General features: G+C 41.4%; 1 protein-coding gene across 1 annotated transcript; it reads right to left on the bottom strand.

The window, feature by feature from the left end:
• On the bottom strand, positions 1-15195 carry TMEM263 (transmembrane protein 263). Its single transcript, XM_062202971.1, has 3 exons — positions 15020-15195; positions 5351-5417; positions 1-3670 (listed from the first exon to the last, which is right to left on the bottom strand). Exons 2-3 carry the CDS (start codon positions 5409-5411, stop codon positions 3384-3386), a joined length of 348 nt encoding a protein of 115 aa, XP_062058955.1. The 5' UTR covers positions 5412-5417; positions 15020-15195; the 3' UTR covers positions 1-3383.
• Between the last annotated feature and the right edge of the window lie 5848 nt (positions 15196-21043).

The raw sequence follows: 21043 nt of genomic DNA on the forward strand, positions 1-21043 counted from the left end.
AATCAGTAACATAGCTGGGAGAAATATCCTTACATAAAACACTGGAATCAAATTTTATTTCCTTTGTGCAGAAAGGTTCTAACAAAATTAAATTTCATCAGGCAATTTATGTACAATAACACTAAATTCACTTCTTTAGCAAACTGTAATTAACCACCAAAGTACGTATGATCTCTTCGAAGACTTCCAGTGCGCCTCAAGTCTGACAGCCTGGTAAGTCAATGATTACTTTATTCAACACAGAATAAAGCCACCTTTCCATTTTTCAACATCAGCTGGACAAGTCATAACTTAACACTGATTCAAAGAAATTCAGCTTACATGGAAAGTTAGCCTGTTCTTTATCTGTAAAAAGGAAGTGAGACACTTCCTTCGTATGCACTTCAAACTGATTTCACTGGGTGATGTATGGACGGCATCTGGCAGATAGGCAGGTGCTCAGTAAATAGGCACGTTTTGCCCTCCTCCCTGTTTCTGTCATTTCTGTTCAGTCAGAGGCCTGAGATGGTTCCACAGCTACACAGAATAGAGAGCAGTGCTTCTTACTTTGTAACTCCTGCTTAGTTTTCAAACTTTAGTGAGCACAAGAATAACCTGAAGAGATTTAAAGTGCGGCCCAGGGCCCCATCCTGCAGAGATTCAGTAAGGTGGGGTAAAACCTAGAAATCTGCATGGTGAATTTTTATTAGAGGTGTTTGAAATATATTTGTATTTTACTGTTGTGTTGGTATAAAAATGCATATTTGAGAATACATGTTTGTACAGTACTATCACAAAATTTAATTGGCCATAGCATTTTCTGAACTATGTAAAATTTTTAAGATGACCCTATATTAAAATATCCTTTATTTCTTTATGAAACATTCCATATTTTGCAGATCATAGTGCTTTTATTCACAGATTCATGTGTTCTTTTCCCATCCCTTTAATACAAAAAATTTATTCAGTTATTTTCATCTGACATTTCACTAAGAACAGTATTCATAATATCAACATAATTAGATCAGTCATTCAAGTGGGCACACAACTTTATCCTTATTGTGTCAAATACCCACTCAAAAGACAAGTTTAATAACAGATGCCTCCAAGTGTACACAACAACCTTAAGTTTCTTGAAGTCAACTAGTCCTGTTTAACAGGTCAAACTGCTAGTCTATGTAAATAAACTAAAAAGTCTCAAACAGCTATACATATCAAATGGCAAGTTCGTTTCAATAAGAATCTCTATTAACCAAGTGTACATTTGCACAGTTCTCTGCTGTCATTGCAAAAGCCCCTGTGAACAAAGTTACACTTTTGAATTGAAAGCAATCTTGATGAGACTAAATGTACCAGGTGGCTTTTCTGTAGCAGAAATTTAATTACAACCATTTTTCCTCAAGCAATATTAAAGACAAGTGAAGTTGAAAATAAATATGCAAAAAGACAGTAAGCTAAAGTCTATACTTAAAAATTCAGATACAAAGCACAGCAGAGCCCATGACTAAAGAAGATAGACTAGAAATATTATCTAGCAATGAAATAGTAATTTCGTCCAAATAGCAGGAAACAAGTTCTCCAAGACCATTATTTAGATCACTTAGTGTTCATCTATTAATTTTGCATTTTTTTAAATCCTCTTTGCTAATAAGGATATACAACAACACATACCAAACACACCTTAAATCTCATTACTTGAAATAAATGACCACTTAATTCCTGATGAGTTGAACTTACTAATGACTTTCAAATTTTGTATGTTGTAGAAGAACATTTGTAGATTTGCTTAAAATCCCTGCTGGTATTTATAAATACCTTTAAAAGTTGTTACATTCTCATTCATCTGCTGATCCATATTATTAATGTAATACTCTTAGTAGTTTACATACAGTTGAGCCTCAGTTGTCAGGAGTAATCTGTTTGAAGTTCTCAGGGACACTGTTTTATTTACCAATGGGTTTCACCCACCACCCCAAGTCAGCAGAATGGAGACAAATTTCCCAATTTAAGTATAAGGAAAATTAAGATCTTCCACATTTGGATTGTAACCTTTAGTTAAAAGGAATGCCAAATATATGTACGCCAGTTGTTATATTTTTAGAAACTAAACATGAAACAACAAAATCAATTCCACCTAGTTCATACCTTTGCAAATGAATGAAACACGTTTATAAGATACGACATATTTACCATCCATAATCAGAAACTTCAATTCCCTACCTGAAATTGGTTTGAGAACTGATACAAAGTACAGCTGCTTTGAAAGACTGTAAGATAACATTTTCAAAGCCTGTATAAACCACTGAGAGCACTTAAATATTCTTTACATTCACATTAAATATTCTTTACATTTACATGCTGTGAATGTATAGAGCCCATTTCAATCCATTTGAAAGTCCTCATTTATCTGTGATTGTTTTTAAAAAGGGATACTGCTAATAATTTAAGACTGTCTAAGAATAGAATAGTTGTGAAGGAGACTTTATTTTGAATGCTTTAAATAGCTCTTCAATTGCCTATTTCTTATTAATATGAAACACTTCCAACACAGCTCCTAATCAATAACAAAATGCTCCTTAGGCATTGTGAAGTGTATTAATGGTGGAGCATGAGTGCAGGCAAAAGCACACAACTTGATTTTAACTACCAACAAGACAGTTAACAAGCACTATCTTACCCACCTGACTGCAAAAAATAGCTTCTCTAATTCTGAGATTCTAAGTTCACCACAAACCTTTAAAAGAATCCATAAAGAGTATGAACCGCACACATCTAGGGTGTTAGAAAACACGTGTTCTTTTGTAAGGCATCAATGATTAAATGAATAAAATGCATTATCTAACAAAAGATGGCTAACAGCATCATAAAACCATTTATGTTTTCTTTTAAACTTCTCTAATTCCTGCTAATTTGCCAGCATAAATAAGAAAAGAATGCCTCTTGGCCTTATCAACTATGATTATAAAAAACTAAGACATCTGAAACTATTAGGCACATCAAAGGTACAGTTTATGTAGTTCAAGACTCCCTTCTTAAGGGGCAGATGAGTTACCTGGCACATTGTACATATGGAACTGGAAAGATCATCTACTAAATTCAACTTTCACATTTTGAGTCAAACTGAAAGACTTATAGTAAATATTCAAACATACCATATCTTCAGTTACAACTGAGTGAGCGTAACATTTTACCAGATAGAAAGCTGGAACTTAAGTATGAGAAACCTTCATATACTGTGCTAGTATTGGTCTCTTCTTTTTAGACGAAAGCCAGTCATCAATACTTTCAACACAGCAGTTAAGAAGATAAATGTCCAAAACAAGTGACCTGGTTGTAGTCCACAATTTAGCAATTCAATGCCACTGGCATCATAATGCTGTGGAGAGTACGTGTTTCTCCTTATTTTAGTCAGACTTGTCTTTCTTCTTTCCTGTTAAGGGCACTTTGTTTACAACAGCGGACCCAACAGCTGTAACACCTCCAGCCACCGCAGACACACCCCCTTTCACCAGCCCTATTCCCATGGAAGGCACAGTTGTAACAGCTGTTTTGGTCACCTCCAGACTCTTTCCACCAATCCAAGCCACACCACCAATGGTGGCACCAACAGCTCCCTTTGTAACACTGAAGATACCTCCAGTCACACGGGACAACATGCCTGGTTGCTGCTGTGGGTGATCTTTCATTGAACCTGTATGAAAGAAAATTTCATGAAACAGTCAACTATCAGTTGTTTTTGTTGTTGTTTTTTAATTAAGCAACCTGAAAGTTTCTCACAATCAGGAGGTTGATTTGATAAGGCCAGCCACCCCAACTGACTGAGACAGTGACATGCGCTTCCCTCAAGGGCATGGTTGTACACATTTTTACATATGTTGGTCCAATGCTAAGTCTTAGTATCTATTAAAAGACATGCTTTATAAAACAGAAAATTCTGCTTTCATAAAGCAGAATACTATTATAAAGATCTATTTTACATGTTTCGCTGATTTATAATTTTGTTACTAATACGTAACTTTTAAAAAATATATTCAAAAGAGCATGAGAAAATCAAAGAATAAACATTTATCTTTCAGTTCCTCAATAAGATTCAGGCATTTCTGAAACAATTTCATATAAAGCAGTGGTTCTCAAGGTGTGGTCTGATACCCCTAGGAATCCCTGACACTATTTCAGGGGGTTGACAATGTAAAAAATATTTTCTTAATAATATGAGGATGCAATTTGTCTTTTCTCTTGTATTCTGTCATGAGCCTACAGCAAACTTGTCGAAAAGTTAGATGATGTGCAACAGACTGAATAAGGCCATAGTTTGCAAGAATCTTCTATGTTCCATTAATCTGAACATTAGAGAGCTTTTCAAAAACATATAAACATCACCTTGCCCACAAATTTTTTTTTATTTTGGAAAAGTTACTTTTCATAAAAATGTGTTAACATGTTATAAGTCTATTTGGTTTTTTTATTGAATACTCAAATTGCTCAGTTTTTATTGCTAATATGATAAGGACAAGGTCTGAGACCTCAATTTTTCAGAGTTTAAAAAAGCATCCTAAAACCAAAAAGTTTGAGAACCACTGATTTAAATATATTTAGATCTTTACTTTATGCATCTCTTAGCGACAAATTTAAAGAATTAATGCTATATAAAAACAGAATATTCATCTTTAAAATCGTATTTCCTGTCTAAACTCATTTTTATTCAGGGGGCAGGCATTTAACACAGCAATCAGGACACTTCTTGGGACACTCACATTCCATACTAGACTGACTTGGTTAGAGTCCCAGCTCTGCTTCCAATTCCAGCTTCTTGCTTTATATGTTCCCTGGGCAAGTGCAAGTGATAGCTCAAGTAGTTAGGTCCCTGCTACCCAGAGAAGAGACCTAGATTGAGTTCTGGCTCCTGGCTTCAGCCTGCCCCAGGCCCAGCTGTTGTGGACATTTGAAGAGTAAACCAGTAGACAGACTCGCTGTCTCCTCCTGCCTCTCGATAATAATAATAATATATTTGAAGTGGATCCTACTACAAATATTTCTTTGATTTCTTGATACAGGTTTTGTGTACACAGGACATAAAAACTAAACATAGTCCATCTTCCTCTGTACCCACTCCCACCCTTCTCAAATGAAAGAATATTCTTACTTGTGAAATAAGACCATTACTTAAGAGTAAAAAAGTGACAGGAAAAGTCCTTATATAATAAAGTTAAATTGTATCTCCATATATCAGTATCCGGGGTATCTTATTAGAGACTAAAAATGTTTATTTTTGGAACATATTTACTGACAAAGTAAATAGGTTATCTGTAAATTTAATAAGCTTTAATTCACTAAGATTTTTTCCATTCTAGTGTTATAGATGCATACTTACCTTCTGGCGGCTCATCACTAAGGTATGATGGGATTTCTTGATTTTTATCTGCCTGATTCATGATCTCCTAAAGAAATCACATAAACATATTTCATTTTAAATTCAATAGGTAAGACTCTTATCAGTTTATTCAGATAACTTTATAAAAAAATTATTTATTCACTTGAAAGGCAGAATTATAGAGAAGAGGGAAAGACAGAGAGAGCTGGTGAGCAACAGCAAACACGTCCAAGTGCCTCCATCCTCTGGTTCATTCTCCAAATGGCAGCATCAGCCAGGCTGGGCCAGGCCAGAGCCAGGAGCTTCACCCAGGTCTCCTACATTGGGGCAGGGGCCCAAGGACTTGGGCCATCTTCCTCTCTGCTTTCCCAGGTACATTAGCAGAGAGCTGGATGGTTGGTGGAGCAGCCTATATGGGATGCTGGCACTGCAGGCAGCAGTTTAACCTGCTGTGCCACACGATTACCCCTTCAGAAATCATTTGAAGATGCCTACTATAAGGCTACATACATTATCTTGTCTCTTCTACTTGAAACTGTAGTGTATAAGTACTTTAAATTGTACCAATGGGCAAATCTTATCTGAAACACCAAGTAGTGGCAGTCACACTATAAGCCTTCCACACTGTTACTGTGATGCTTCGACTTACACTGAAATTACCAACTGAAAAGTGGGGGGAGGTAGCAGAGAACATGTTAAGTGTTTCCTACAGAATACTTGTTAACTTAATTGTACTTTATTTCACAACAGGCTTAAATAAAACTTCAAAAGCAAAAAAGGTGTTCTGAGAAACTTTTTAAAAATGACATCCCTCTCTTATACAGATGACACTTCAATCTGAATAAGTAAAAGATTCTGATGACTTCTTTGCTGTTCTCAGATCTTGTATGGAACACAGGTAGTAAACAGAATTCAAAATCTACCTTAAAAAAAAAAAAACATAAAATACTGTTTTGGTAGGGCAGAAAACTAGGATTGTGATCCTAGCAGTCATCTAATTGTTTCCTAGTCATACATCCTTGAAGCCCAATGATTTTATCTGTACATATTCAATAGATTTCAAAAAAGATGTTGTGAAAACTAACACTGGAGTTTAATCCATTAGTTAAAAAAACGATTGAGTACCTACTCTGGGCTATGGCAGTGATCAAAGAACCCCTGCCATCACGAAATGAACACTCCAGTGTGGGGTGGGGAAGGTCAGTTGGTGCTGAATGCTATGGAAAACAGGAGAGGGAAGAGAGGATATATTTTAACTGATAAGTGTGTCATTGTGATAATATCCCTAGAGAGAATGACAGGTCAAGAGTGCTCAAAGCAGAAGAAACAGCAAAAACAAAGGCCCTGGGGTGCCTGGAGCAGCAAAACAAACAGTTAAGGGCCAGCACTGTGGCATAGCTGGTAAAGCCGCTTATGATGCCAGCATCCCATATGGGCACTGGTTCAAGACCCAGCTGCTCCACTTCCCTGCTAATGGCAGGGATGACAGCACTGCAGGTGGCGGCCCTCAGAGGTTGGATTTTAACTGAGTAAAATGGGGAGCTAGTGAAAGGTCAGCAAAGGAGGGTTGTTGTTGTTGTTGTTTTTTAAATTTTCATTATTTAAGAGACAGAGAAAAGTGCTCCCATCTGCTGGTTAATTTCTCAAATTCCCATTAACAGCTGGGACTGGACTGGGCTGAAGCCAGAAGTCAGAATTCAATTCAGGTCTCCCATGTGGATAGCTGCAACTCAATTCCTTGAAGTTCCACCAATTGCTTTGGGGGTCTGCATTATCAGGAAGCTGAAGTCAAGAGCCAGAGCTGGGATCCGGGTACTCTGATAATGGGATATGTGGGTGTCTTAACCACTAAAGGCCTGCCCCCAGAATATGACTCATCATTTCTACTGCTACCACTTTAATGTGAGCAATCTAGGCAAATACGCTTACTTGCATTACTGCAAAATCTCTGATCTCCAAACTTCTACCTTTGCTCTCCTTGCACCTTGGCCTTGAAGACACATAACCTCCACTTCCATTCTGATGTCATCTCCTACCATTTTCTCTCTTGCTCATTCCATTCCTGCAACAAAGTTCCTTGTTTATACTTTCCTGAAAGGCTCGCCAAGATGTATACCTGGCTTGTTCCTTCATTCAGATCTTTGGGCAAACACTGCCTTATTAGAAGACTTTTTCTGGTCACCTAAACGAGTACCCTCTAATATTATCTTTTTCAGCTAGCCCTGCTCTATTTTCTTTATAGTACTCACTGTCACATGATGTAATTCATGCACACACGAGTCTTCAAAAATATCATGGAAATGCAGATAACGAAAAAAAGTGTATATGGAGTTTTAGGCACCAAAATAAACATTTTAATTCTATTTTCTGTGAACTTTTTGAAGTCCCTAGTATGTATCTGTTTACCTTGTGTCTATCCCAATTAGACTGTTAGTTCCATGAAAACAAGGGCTTGTTTTTATTTACTATTCTATCCCCAGGGCTTTAATCAATTTCTGATATATGCTGGGGACTCAAATACTTAAATTTCTTATGTACAGAATTTAACTTGAGAATATAATGTGAGATCAAGGGGAGAATCTAGGATGTCAGCTCCCTAGTGGGAGAGCAAGTAGACAGATGATGGGACATCAGAAAAGAAACCACTTTTTTTTTTTTTTTTTTTTGACAGGCAGAGTGGACAGTGAGAGAGAGAGACAGAGAGAAAGGTCTTCCTTTGCCGTTGGTTCACCCTCCAATGGCTGCCGCGGCTAGCACAGCTCGCTGATCCGAAGGCAGGAGCCAGGTGCTTCTTCTGGTCTCCCATGGGGTTCAGGGTCCAAGCACTTGGGCCATCCTCCACTGCATTCCCGGGCCGCAGCAGAGAGCTGGCCTGGAAGAGGGGCAACCGGGACAGAATCCGGTGCCCCGACTGGGACTAGAACCCGGTGTGCCGGCACTGCAAGGCAGAGGATTAGCCTATTGAGCTACGGCGCTGGGCAAGAAACCACTTTTAAGAGAGAAGGACTTGAAACTGAGATGCCTTCAGAGCACCCACACATGTTCAGCAAGCAAGTGGATTAAAGGGGCCAGGGTTGAGATTCTGAGAGTGGTTTGAAGTGATACCTGAAGCCAGGAGGTGGGGGTATGTGATATGATCAAGGAAAACAGTGATGAGAAGAGGACCACAACCTCAGTTGGATTGCTCATACACAAGATGAGCCAAAAAAAAAAAAAAAAAAAAAAAACCACACCTGAAAATGAATAGCTAAATGAGTACAGCCTCATGGAAAACAAAAGAGGAATTTATAAGCTTTCTAGAAGACATACACAATGAAGAGGTTAAAATAATTTATGAAGATCATATGATCTAATTTTTTAAAAAACACAAATACAGAAGACTAGAAGGAAACATGCCATAGCATTAACCAAGACTGTCATTAGGGAATACATACAGCATTATGCAGTCACATAAATGTATACAAATATATATTTGCATATATAGACACATATGTAGTTAATATTTATTTAAATTTTCTACCATAAATGTATTATTTTTATAATTAGCAAGAAAAAGGCATATTTTAAGCCTTGGAAATTAACAATACTCATAAACAAGGTATGTTTTAAATATTATTTTTGTTTATTTGAAAGGCAGAGCCAAGAGACAGATCTTCTATCAGCTGATTCACCCCCCAAATGCCCACAGCCAGGGCTAGGCCATGCTGAAGCCAGAAGCCTGTTCCATCTGAGTTCCAGGACCCAATTATTTGAGCCATCATCTCCTGCCTCTCATGATGCATTACCAGGGAGCTGGATTGGAAGCAGAGTGGCCAGGTGAACCAGGTATTCCAATATGGGGAGCAGCAGCTTAACCCACTGCACAATGCCTGCTCCATAAATGATATTTTAAAAAATTATGCAGTTCATCTGGTCCTAGTTATTCTAGGTTTTTACTCACAGATGAAGTTAATCATCTAAAAACCAATATACTTGCATCACATAACACTTTAAGAAAATGACATTACTGAGTAATTTTGTTTTTATTCAAAAGGCAGAGCAGAAAGTATGTGTTTTATTCAGTTACATCCTTGGTGAGGAAACCCTGAGAAATAGCCTAATGCAGGCTATTAACTTACATTAAGGGCATCATATTGCTAAGGACTGTTATCCACTCCAAGAGAACTCCACATTAAGACATCTCTTTAAAGGTAATTATTCAGAAAATGTCAATCCTCCCAAATATTTGACATGCTTTCTTTGGGGCCTGCATTGTGGTACAATGGGTTAAGCCTCTGCTTGCAATGCTCACATTCCAGATCAGAGTGCTGGTCCAAGTCCTGGCTGCTCTGCTTCCAATCCAGCTACCTGCTAACGTACCTGGAAAACAGAAGATGGCCCAAGTATTGGGCCCCAGCCATGATGGAGTTCCCGACTCTGGCCTGGCCCAGCCCTGGCTATTGCAGTCATTTGGGAAGTGAACCAGGAGACAGAGCTGTAATAAATCTTCCCCTCCCAAAAAAAAAGCCTGCCCCTGGAATTGAACTTTTCAAATGTACCTTTTTGAAAGTGAGCAGCACTATGCCAGGGGCATATATTTCACTGGATAGTAATTTAACATACTTTCATTTTTAAATGCACACACATTAAAAAGTAAAATAGAGGTGCTTGGGATTTTTTTTTTAAGACAATTAGAAGCAATTCCATTCTTGCCTGGGGCTGCTTCTCGGTGCACTGATTTACTCACTCTCCCTTGCCAGCCCAACCACTCCCACCGTAAATTCACTCTGCCCTTCACTTAGGAGTATTTCTATAGAAAGCTGTGAGATGTAGAAAGCTAGAAACTATTATATAGAAATAGTTATCTTTAAAATTTTTAGCAATAGTTACCAGGGGTTATCAAAAACGATGCAACAGCACATCTGGAATCTGGATAGGCCAGGCACATGTCTACGTAGGTACTTGCTATTTAGAAGGCCTTGCAAGTCCTAAGAAGCCACAGAGATTGATTTCTGTTGTGTTTTGTTTTAATGTTTGTGTTTCTGGTACATCACTGGTCTTAAAAGCAAGTATGTAGTATTAAAATTTCTGTAAAACTCTTAGAGTAATGAAAATTGTATAAAAGCCACAAGTATTTGAGATATATTTTCCTGAATTCCTTTTTTTTTTTTTTTTTTTTTTTTTGACAGGCAGAGTGGACAGTGAGAGAGAGAGAGACAGAGAGAAAGGTCTTCATTTTGCTGTTGGTTCACCCTCCAATGGCCACCGCGGCCGGCGGCCGGCGCACCGTGCTGATCCGAAGCCAGGAGCCAGGTGCTTCTCCTGGTCTCCCATGCGGATGCAGGGCCCAAGGACTGCACTCCCAGGCCACAGCAGAGAGCTGGCCTGGAAGAGGGGCAACCGGGACAGAATCCAGCGCCCCGACTGGGACTAGAACCCAGTGTGCCGGCGTCGCAGGTGAAGGATTAGCCTATTGAGCCGCGGTGCCGGCCTTCCTGAATTCCTAATCTGAACAACACTGCATTATCTTATAAAGGTATTTGCTAAAATCCTTACATGTAAGTAGTGCCATTTGTATTTTTTATTCACATAAGCTATTCCTAAATTCTACAGACATATCTGCTGAACTTTTAGTGGTATTACCTGTTTATAAACACTACTTTTTATATTGAAGTCTCACCTTATCCATGGGGAACATGTTCCAAGAACCCCAGTGGATGCCTGCAACTGCAGACAGCACAGAAATCTATATATATGCAGGTGCTTCAAAAAGTTTGTGGGAAATAGAATGAAAAGGTAAACTTATTTTGGCACAATAAGTGATGCATACAAGGGTGCATCAAAAAGTTCACAAAAAGTATGAGACCTTTAACAAAGTTTAATTTCTATATTAGGCACAATAATCAATAATAAAACAAGTATAACACAGTATCATCAAAGCTACATGAAAGCAATTTTCTCTCAAAATATCTTATTTCACCTTTTCACTTAAAGGATATGCTGTATTTTATAACTCATCTTTGACATATTAAAGTTGCCAATATCACTGTTCTTGTGCTTTGGGATCACTATTAAGAAAAGGAGGGTTCTTCAACACAAGCACTGTAACAGTCAACAGTCAGTGCAACAGTCCATCTGATAACCAAGACAGCTAAGTGACTAATGGGCAGGCAATGTGGTATATTCAGCATGGATGTGCTAGGCAGGGGGAGGGAACTGGGTGACATGAGATCTCCTTATACTATTGAGAATAACTTAAAACTTGAGTTTTTTATTCCTAGAATTTTCCACTTAGTATTTTAAAACCCCTGGGGACTGCATTTGACAGTGGTTAACTGAGACCTTGGATAACTAAAACTATGAAAGGCAAAATCCAGAATAAGCGGGATACTCTATTACCACCCTGCTCATTATTGCCACTGCAACAGACCTGTTTTACTGAGACTGGGAATCCTGATGACAAATACCACCTAGTCTCCTAAAACTGTGCAAGGTAAATAATCAGCTAATAAAATTAAAAAGTATATATGTGGGACAAATACCAACTGACAGTGAAACTGTCAAAATGACCATTTGTAAACGTCACACTCAAATGATATATTAAACAAAATTATTAAATTCTATCCCAACCACCTGCCCTCAATTCACTGCATTATTACTTCAGCATATACTTGAGCCCTGCTACCATCCTGTTCTACCCTGAAGATTTCATTGTGATTAAACACACAGAGGTACTACCCTAAACCAGTTTATAATCCAGTGAAAATGAGGACTCTTTCCCAGCACTTACCAGTTTAGTCATTCATTCATTCATTCAAGTAACAAAATATATCTGCTCTCTAGGAGCTCATTATATTCACAAGATTCTACTTAAAAAACTTTCCTAAGGAATGCAATAATTGCAGACAATAAATAGTTTTTAGAGAAGAACAATTAACATTCCATGAACATAAATTAAGTTGTAGATTTTGGTGCTGGCACATCAGCAAACTATTACAATACCAATTAAAACTGGCTCTCAGTGGCTTCTTAAAAAATTGTGAAATATAAAACTTATTTGCTACAGACTGAATATTATGACTACCAATTCATTAGCAGTTACTTTTAGCTCTTTAAGGGGGGAAAAATAATTCTTGTCCAGTACAACAGTATCACAGACATTGCAGAGGCAAATATATTGAGCAAGAATTAACAACACTATTCCCGAGAGGGTAATTTATTCCAATAATAGAAATAAGTACTGTATAAATATATTTTGAGTCTTCTTGCATTTTTTTTTGACAAAGAAGCTAATACATGGGAGTGAGGATGTGGCAAAGTTCCTATATATAGACTATATAGAAGAATTCATTTATAGTCTTTCTTACATAGGAAACTGATACTTCTTATTGAATAACAGATTTTGAGGCAGCTCTGAAGGTGAACTATTGTGCTCCATATTTTGTAGTTAGGCTTCATACAGTGTGTTAGTGTTGTTCAACTTCCTTCAGTACATAGAGGGGTGACACCCAAAGGCAAATTTGTATCCTGTTTCCATTATGGAAACCTTTAAGTTTGTATATTAAAATATTACTGAAACCTACAAATAGCATTGATTTATCTGTTTTCCTTTAAAAATAAAAAAAAAAGATTCCAGTAGAAATAAGTAAACAAACACCATGTAGAAATCACTTAAATATTTTATTCATATGTACCAAAGGAAGCTGAACAACTCTAACACACTGTATAAAGCTTAACTACAAAATACAGAGCACAACAGTTTACTTTCAAAGCTGTCTCAAAATCTGTTATTGAACAGTAAGTACCAATGTCCTTATGTAAGAAAAAAGACTATAAAAAAATCAGCTAAATTTTTCTACATATTCTCCATACAGGAATTCTGCCACACCCCCATGTTTTAGCTTCTTTGCCAAAAAACTGCAGGAAGACTCAATAATATATTTACACAGAACTTTCATACACCCACAAGCAGTGCACATTACAACAGCAGCTCCCTGTTTTTAGCCTTCTCTGGTTGGTTTAGCTACTATACGGAACAAGCTACTTTTAAAAATGGCCCCTGCCTATTAAGTCAACAGCAAACTGACTGACAGGAAATGCACAGAATCTGGCAAGACAAAGCAATCTGCCAGTGTAACTTAAATGTAAGTGCATATTCAGTGACAAGTAGCAACTGTCAGTGTCAAAATGGCAATTTTTAAAAGCTGTACTTAAACGAAACATTAAGAATTACAGTACTCAGAAAACCATTATGCCTGTCATCTTCACTAACTCATTAGTTCTACAAATATTAGCATCCCTCCCAGGTGTCAGACACCCTGTTAGACAGGAGGTATGGTGGAGAACAAGAATACAAAGACCCTATTCTTAAGGTGTTTATATAGAATCCAGTGACGTATCTTTAGGAAGTAGAAGCAAACACTCAGTGACTGAAACAAAGAAAGGTAGAGATTTGTCCACAGAGTTTAAAAACAGCAAACACATATCTGCGCATTTACTCGCCTAATGTAGTAATCACTTAAAACTTCTCTAAAGATGCTTTCTATAAATGCACAAACTTTTAATGAACTTATTTTCTGCTACTTGTTAGGACAAAGACTAAAGAAATGAAAGTGGGAAAAGCCAAACAGGATGCATACGGTTTATTAAAAATTACTTAACCCTTTCTGTATAAAAAGCAGGCATGGGAAGGGCTCACACACACATCTGTTAGTGTGATCATTATTCCTAGGGAACCCCTGAGAGTGAGCACCCACACCAGTGCAAGTTTGAAAGGTTAAACAAAAGCATATAACAGTAGTCACAGAGAGCAAATAAAGTATTTTCACTTGGTATTAGCAAAGCGGTCACCAGGGCGTAATAAATAAGAACTCTCTTTTCTCTAGGTGTTCTTAACCCTTCCCAAGGGCCCCTTCCCCAACCACTGATCCCTTTAGACACACCAGCAAGTCTCTGGTATTTTTTTTCCCCCTTTAGCAGAGGGAGTGACGTGGCAGGAGGCAGAAAATGACCCTGGAGGCGCCGAGTCGAGGGCTGCGCCCGGCACCTCCCTCCTCCGCTCCACGCTGGACACCCAGCACACCCCCACTGCCGTGGGGTTCCAGAATTTCTATGTAAGGCGGGTTCGGGGGGGGCGATCTGGTTGCGAGTGGCGGCCTGGGCACTAGTCACGAAGCTGCGTGCGCACAGCAGGCAGTTTTCATGAGACGGGAGAAGGCAACGCTGCACCGACCGGTGCCCCAGCGCCCCCTCCCCATCCCCACACTTCAGACTGAGGGTGGGCGCGGGAGCCTCCGGACCCGGGAAGAACCCGAGAGCGCGGTTTATCAACAGGTCAGGAGTTAGCGGGGCTCAGGGAGCCCTGCGCCCAGCCCCTCAGCCGCGGACCCCTGCCCACGCCCGCCCCCTAGCCTGACACCCGGGACACCAGAAGCCCGGCGGGGGCTCCCCCGGGGGTCCCCAGCCGTCGGCCGCGGCAGGGGAGTCGGCGATGCACACTGAGGGGCAGCCCCGCGAGCGAGCCCCCCTCCGCCCCCAACTTCGCTCGGCCCCTCCCCCTTGCCCGCCCGGAGCCCCCGAAAGGCCCGGGCGGGAGGAGCTGAGGTGCAGGGGGGCTCACGGAAGGAGGAGAGCACGGGGGGGCAGGCAGCCGCGGCGGCGCCCCCCGCCCGCCCAGGCCGACTTACTCACCGCCGGGGTCGCGGGCCGGCGCCTGCGGCTGGGGCCGGGCCGACAGAGCGCGCACACGCAGGAGGGCCGCGGCGGGCTGGGCGGCAGAGGCAGACGCGGGCTCCGGAGGATCTCCTCAGGCTGCAAAGGCAGGAAACTGTGTGCGTTGGCGGCGGCGGCCTCGGGCTGCGGACGTGGCGCCCGACGCGACCCGCCCCCTCCGCAGCCTCCTCAGCTCCCGCCTCCTCCCGCGGCTGCGGCTCCGGCGCACGCGCGCTCCCTCCTGCGCCCACCCGGCCGTCGCCCACCCGTTTCTCGAACCGCCCAGCCCTCCCAGCAGCACCCCGCGGCCACCTCCCGACCTGCGCACGCGCGCCGCTCGGGCGCCGCTCCCGCCCCTTGACCCCCTGGGTGTCTCCGCGGGAAGCCCCCGGCCGGCCGGCCTGCGCGCGCCTCCTGCCGGGGTCTCCCCGCCCCTTTCCCTCCGCCGTCCAATCAGATCGAGCGAGGGGCGCGAGGTTGAGCCCGGGAGACGCCGCCTGCTCTGCGGTCCGGAGCTTTGTGGGCCGCGGCCGTCTGAGGTCGTCGTGCCGCCGCCGAGTTAACGGTCGTCGGGATTCAGAGCCTTCGCCCTGGGGAAGGTGGGCCGGTCGCCAGTTTCTGCGGCGTTTTCGTCGCTCAGGGGCCTCAGCCTGCTGCCCTCGGGGCTAACGAGCCGGGCCTTCTCACAGCTGCTCACGTCGGGGCTTCCACAGGGCGAGGAGAGGCTTGGCTTCCTCCCGTGTCTTTGGCTATGTTGGGCTCTTCCCTGCCCTAAAATGGAGCTCCTCGGGAGTATAAGCCCCTCGAGCTCGTCGCGGTGAGCCTGCGCGTAGTGCCAGGCGCGCCACGTTCGCGGGAGCGAAATCCGAGTGTCCAGTCGGGAAGGGACTAGGGGGTTGGGAGAGTGGGCTTTGCGCCGCTGACTGACGTGCAGTCTACCGTGCCGGGGCCGTCTGGGGGCCGGCGGTGAGGACGCGGGCCGCAGGGCAGCCGTCTCGCGGAGCTTCGGCCGCCACCTCACAGGCTCTTGTGAAGACGACACGAGATAAGTTGTGCAAAGGCCGCTTACCTGGGTGAATGCTCTAACTTTTCCTTGACTCTTTCCGCACCTGTGTGATGAAGGTGACAGCGAATCCACGTTGGGTTGAGAGGCTCCAGAGAGAGAGATGGGGGTGACCGTTCGCCCCACCCCCTTCCACAATCTAATCAAGTCAAAACATGAAACCTCACGACATGTTTTCTCTAATGCAAAATAATCAGGGTGGTGCAACTGAATACTGACTCAGGATGAGGCTCAGAAAAGGACATGCTATGGGCCGGTGCTGTAGGCAGTAGCTTAATTCTCCACCTGCAGTGCCGGCATCCCATACTGATGCCGGCGCTAGTCCCGGCTGCTCCTCTTCTGATCCAGCTCTCTGCTATGGCCTGGGAAAGCAGTAGAAGATGGCCCAAGTGCTTGGGCCCCTGCACCCATGTGGGAGACCCAGAAGAAGCTCCTGGCTTCAGATCAGCCCAGCTCCAGCCATTGCAGCCGTTTGGGGAGTGAACCAGCCGATGGAAGACCTTTCTGTCTGTCTCCCTCTCACTTTCTGTAACTACCTGTCAAATAAATAAATAAAATTTAAAAAAAAAAAAAAAGGACATGGTAACCAAAGAAAGCATCCTGAAGAAGCCTATTTTGATCCAGTCCTTAAGTGGAATGGACTCATTTAGCCCACTGTGCTAATACTAGCTAGATAATTTAGTTTTCCAGAATTTATTTTTTTTTCAAAAAAGATTTATTTATTTATTTTAAAGTCAGAGTTACACTGAGAGAAAAGGAGAGGTAGAGGTAGAGGAAGAGAGAGAGAGAGAGAGAGAGAGAGAGAGAGATCTTCCACGCACTGGTTCACTGCCCAATTGACCACAATGGCCGGAGCTTCACCAATCCAAAGCCAGGAAACGAGCTTCTTCACTTTAATATGTGGGTGATTGATTTCATGGGGTCTGTGGACTCAGTTCTGTTTACCTACCATGGAAAGGGACAGGTACTTACTTTAGTTTTTTTTGGTTTGTTTTCACAGAAACTTATGTCTTCAATACATTCTTAATGTGTGACTGACTTTTGAAGGTAAAATTAGTAGGTACACGGTTACACTTTGTTTCTTCTTCCCCTTGCACTTTTTTTTTTAAATAACTTCCACACTGAGTGAATCAGGGATGTCACTCAGCATGAACATGTTTAAACATGAAACCCAGTATGAAACCCAATAACTTGGTTTTTTTTTTTTTTAAGATTTATTTATTTATTTGAAAGAAAGAGTTAACAATGAGGGAGAGGGGGAGAGAGGTCTTCCTTCTGCTGGTTCACTACTCAGATGGCCACAAAGGCCAGAGCTGCCCTGATCCTAAGCCAGGAGCCAGGATCTTCTGGGTCTGCCACGCAGGTGTAGGGGCCCAAGAACTTGGGCCATCTTCTGCTTTCCCAGGCCATAGCAGAGAGCTGGATCTGAAGTGGAGCAGCCAGGACTCAAAGCAGCACCCATATGGGAAGCCAGCACTGCAGGCCACGGCTTTACTCACTGTGCCACACACCCCCACACACACTTCTTTCTACAAGAGAAAGTATAAATGGCTGACACAACTGTAGCCACTACTGAAAAATTTTGTATTTTTACCATTGTTAAAGCCATAATTCGAAGCAGTGGTAGAATTTGTTTCACAATAGAGACATAGGGGAGTTCTTTTGGGAAGTTTTGAGTTCACCAGAACCATTTGACTCTGCAAGTATAGATAGTCATATATTTCTTATAAGTCTGAACCTGGTCATTTCTTATCTGTTGCCTCAATTTTCTTACCTATAAAAATGAATAGCAGTATTCATTGCCCACCCACTTCTAGGCCTAAATTGAGAATAAATATGTTTGGCATAATGGAATAATTTCTGTAAAGGGATGCTATCTTGAGTTCAGTAGCTTGGTGCAACAGAAGGAGCTCCAGGAAGTCAGGCCCAATCCTTCATTTTATAGGCTGAATGCTTCTCAGTTGTTTCCCATTCTGTGAAATTCCTTTCTTAGATCATTAACATGAAACATTGCTGGATCTATTCTGAAAGATTTTGTAATATCTTAATGAGTCTTCAGTGCCTTCAGGCAATAGCTTTCTTTTAACAGAGTAAATTCTTAGTATAATATAACATTTATCAATTGCCTAGTCTCTTAAATAGTTGAGTTTTCCTCTGTCACACAGAGAGCCTCTTACCATATTGAAAAAGTGGAAAAATTAGAAGAACATTACTTAACAAGGTGAAGTAATTTTAAAATTTAAAGCCAGAGAGGCAAGCCAGAAAAACAGAAATACGGATGCAAGAAATAATTTTCGGTAGATAGTACAGTTGAAGTGAAAAGGGATTTGGGATAATTTTCTCTTCAACTATGAATCTGTATCCTATCACATGTACAATAATAGTTTATTGTTGACTTGTCAGCTACTCAACAGTCTTTCTATGTGGACTCATTTAATGACAAATCACTTAGTGTAAGGACCACACATTCTCCTGTATTTCACCATGTTTTCATGAATGTAGTGCATTATTCTGGCATTTTGAAATAAGTTTGACAGTTAATAGCTTTATATAGGTTACCACCCAATGTAAATAATTACACTTTTCTGCCCCCACTTTCTTTTTAAAAAGTTTATTTGAAAGACAAGCAGAGATCTTGCAACCACTGGTTCACTCCCCAAATACCTGCAACAGCTGGGGCTGGGCCAGGTGGAAGCCAGGAGCCAAGAACTTAATCCAGGCCCCCGTGTGGGTGGCATAGAACCTAACTACTTGAGTAATCACCTTTTGGCTCCCAGGGTGTGCATTAGCAGGAAGCTGGAACCAGAGCAGAACTGAGATTTGAACCCAGGCATTACAGTTGACATGCGGGCATCCCAAGTGGTGTCCTTTTACACCGAACACTTGCCCTTTTGCCCACTTTATGACTGCTCTTTGCCTTTCCTGGCACAATTACCTAAATTATTATTGGCTTTCCTTTCCCTGCCCTAATATCCTTTTTAATTTTTCCTGTGATGTAATCATTCCTAAGATTTACTTGACACATGCTCTTACCCTGTATCATCTCATTTCTATATTAGCAGTCCAAATGAGGCACCACTGTTAATCTCCATACGGGGAAACTGAGGCACAGAGCAGTTACATAACTTATGTCAGGTACCACAATTAGTGAAGAGCAGACCCTGGAGTCAAACACAGTTTTGTCTGAATCTAAATCACAAGTTCTTTTTCTTTTTTATAATTTATCTGTTGGGAAAGTTACAGAGAGAGAGAGAGAGAGAGAGAGCTTCCACCAGCAAGTTCATTCTCCAGATGGCTGCAATGGCCAGAGCAGACCCAGGATCTTGATCTGGGTCTCACACATGAGTGGCAGGAACCTAAACACTTGTACCATCTTCTGCTGCTTTTCCCAGGCCATTAGCAGGGATCAGAAGTGGAGCAGCCTGGACATGAAGTGATGTCCATATGGGATGCCAGCTTTTCACTGTTCCATAACACAAACCCCAATCACAAGTTCTTAACCACTGTGTTCTGAGAAAAACAGTGAAATCTAGTAGGGGGCCTAATGTTAGCAACCATGTCTTGGTGTGGCTAGGAGCTGGCTTGGCACAGCTAGGCCTTGGTATTCCAAAAGCAATTTGAGAGAACATCATTGGTATCAGATAAGGCCACTCCATGATCTTGATTGATAGAAATGAACATAAGAATACTCTATAATTGAATTGAAAATGAATCTTTACATGAATGGAAGGGGAAAGGGAGCGGGAAAGGGGAGGGTTGCGGGCGGGAGGGAAGTTATGGGAGGGGGGAAGCCATTGTAACCCATAAGCTATACTTTGGAAATTTATATTCATTAAATAAAAGTTTAATAAAAAAAAAAAGAATACTCTATAATTGTGGTAGGAAGTAGACAAAAATGTTAATGTTTTCCAAGCTGCCAAATGGAAAATACAGAAAGAAAAAACAAACTTACATAAGCAGCTATTGCTTCTTTATCAGTTTCAACTTAAGCCTCATTCTAATTTTTTCTCTTGAGATAAGATTAAAACAACCAATTATAGAATTACCTCTGCTTCCTTTCAGTATCTGATTTAGAGCATAAAGCAAAGTTCCACTTCCTTAAACCTTCTACAAAATCACATAACAGAAACTCAAGTCTTAAGTCCCTTTAACACCCTTTCTGAGATGCACATGTTTTAAAGTGTGTATTCTCCTTTGCTGCAATGAATGATAAGTTCACCCTTCCCAACCACAGGTGTGTTACTGATGATCTTAGGCTGAAGAGCATTTGTAATATTTTCTGGACTGTTATATACTATTATATACCATGTATTGTGGAAAACATACTTGCCAGTCAAAAAGTTGGACATCATTTTGTGAAAAACAACAACAACAAAAAACTTCAGTCCATCAATTCATAGGCACAATAACTCAAAAGTGGATCATAAATCTAGATGTAAAATTATAAAACTTATGGAAGAAAACAAGGGAAAATCTTTGTGCTCTTGGATGAGAGCACACTGGTACCAGTGTTGTGGCATCATAGGTAAAGCCGTAGCCTTCAACACTGGCATCCCATATGGGCGCTGGTTCGAGTCCCAGCTGCTCCACTTCCAAGCCAGCACCCTGCTAATGGCCAGGGAGAAGCAGTAGAAGATGGCACAGTGTTTGGGCCCCTACCAACCACATAGAAGACTCAGATGAGGCTACTGGCTTCTGGCTTCAGCATGGCCCCGCCCTGGCCATTACAGGCACCTAGGGAGTGAAACAAAAGATAGAAGATTGTCTCTCTCTCTTTCAAGCAAACAAGCTTTTTTTTCTTAAAGATTTTTATTTATTTGAAAGAGTTACATAGAGAGGAGAGGCAGAGAGAGAGAGAGAGAGAGAGAGAGAGAGAGGTCTTCCATCTACTGGTTCACTCCTCAATTGGCCACAATGTCCAGAGTTAAGCCAATCCGAAG

The sequence above is a fragment of the Lepus europaeus genome, chromosome 10 (assembly GCF_033115175.1).
Source record: "Lepus europaeus isolate LE1 chromosome 10, mLepTim1.pri, whole genome shotgun sequence".
Lineage (NCBI taxonomy): Eukaryota > Metazoa > Chordata > Mammalia > Lagomorpha > Leporidae > Lepus > Lepus europaeus.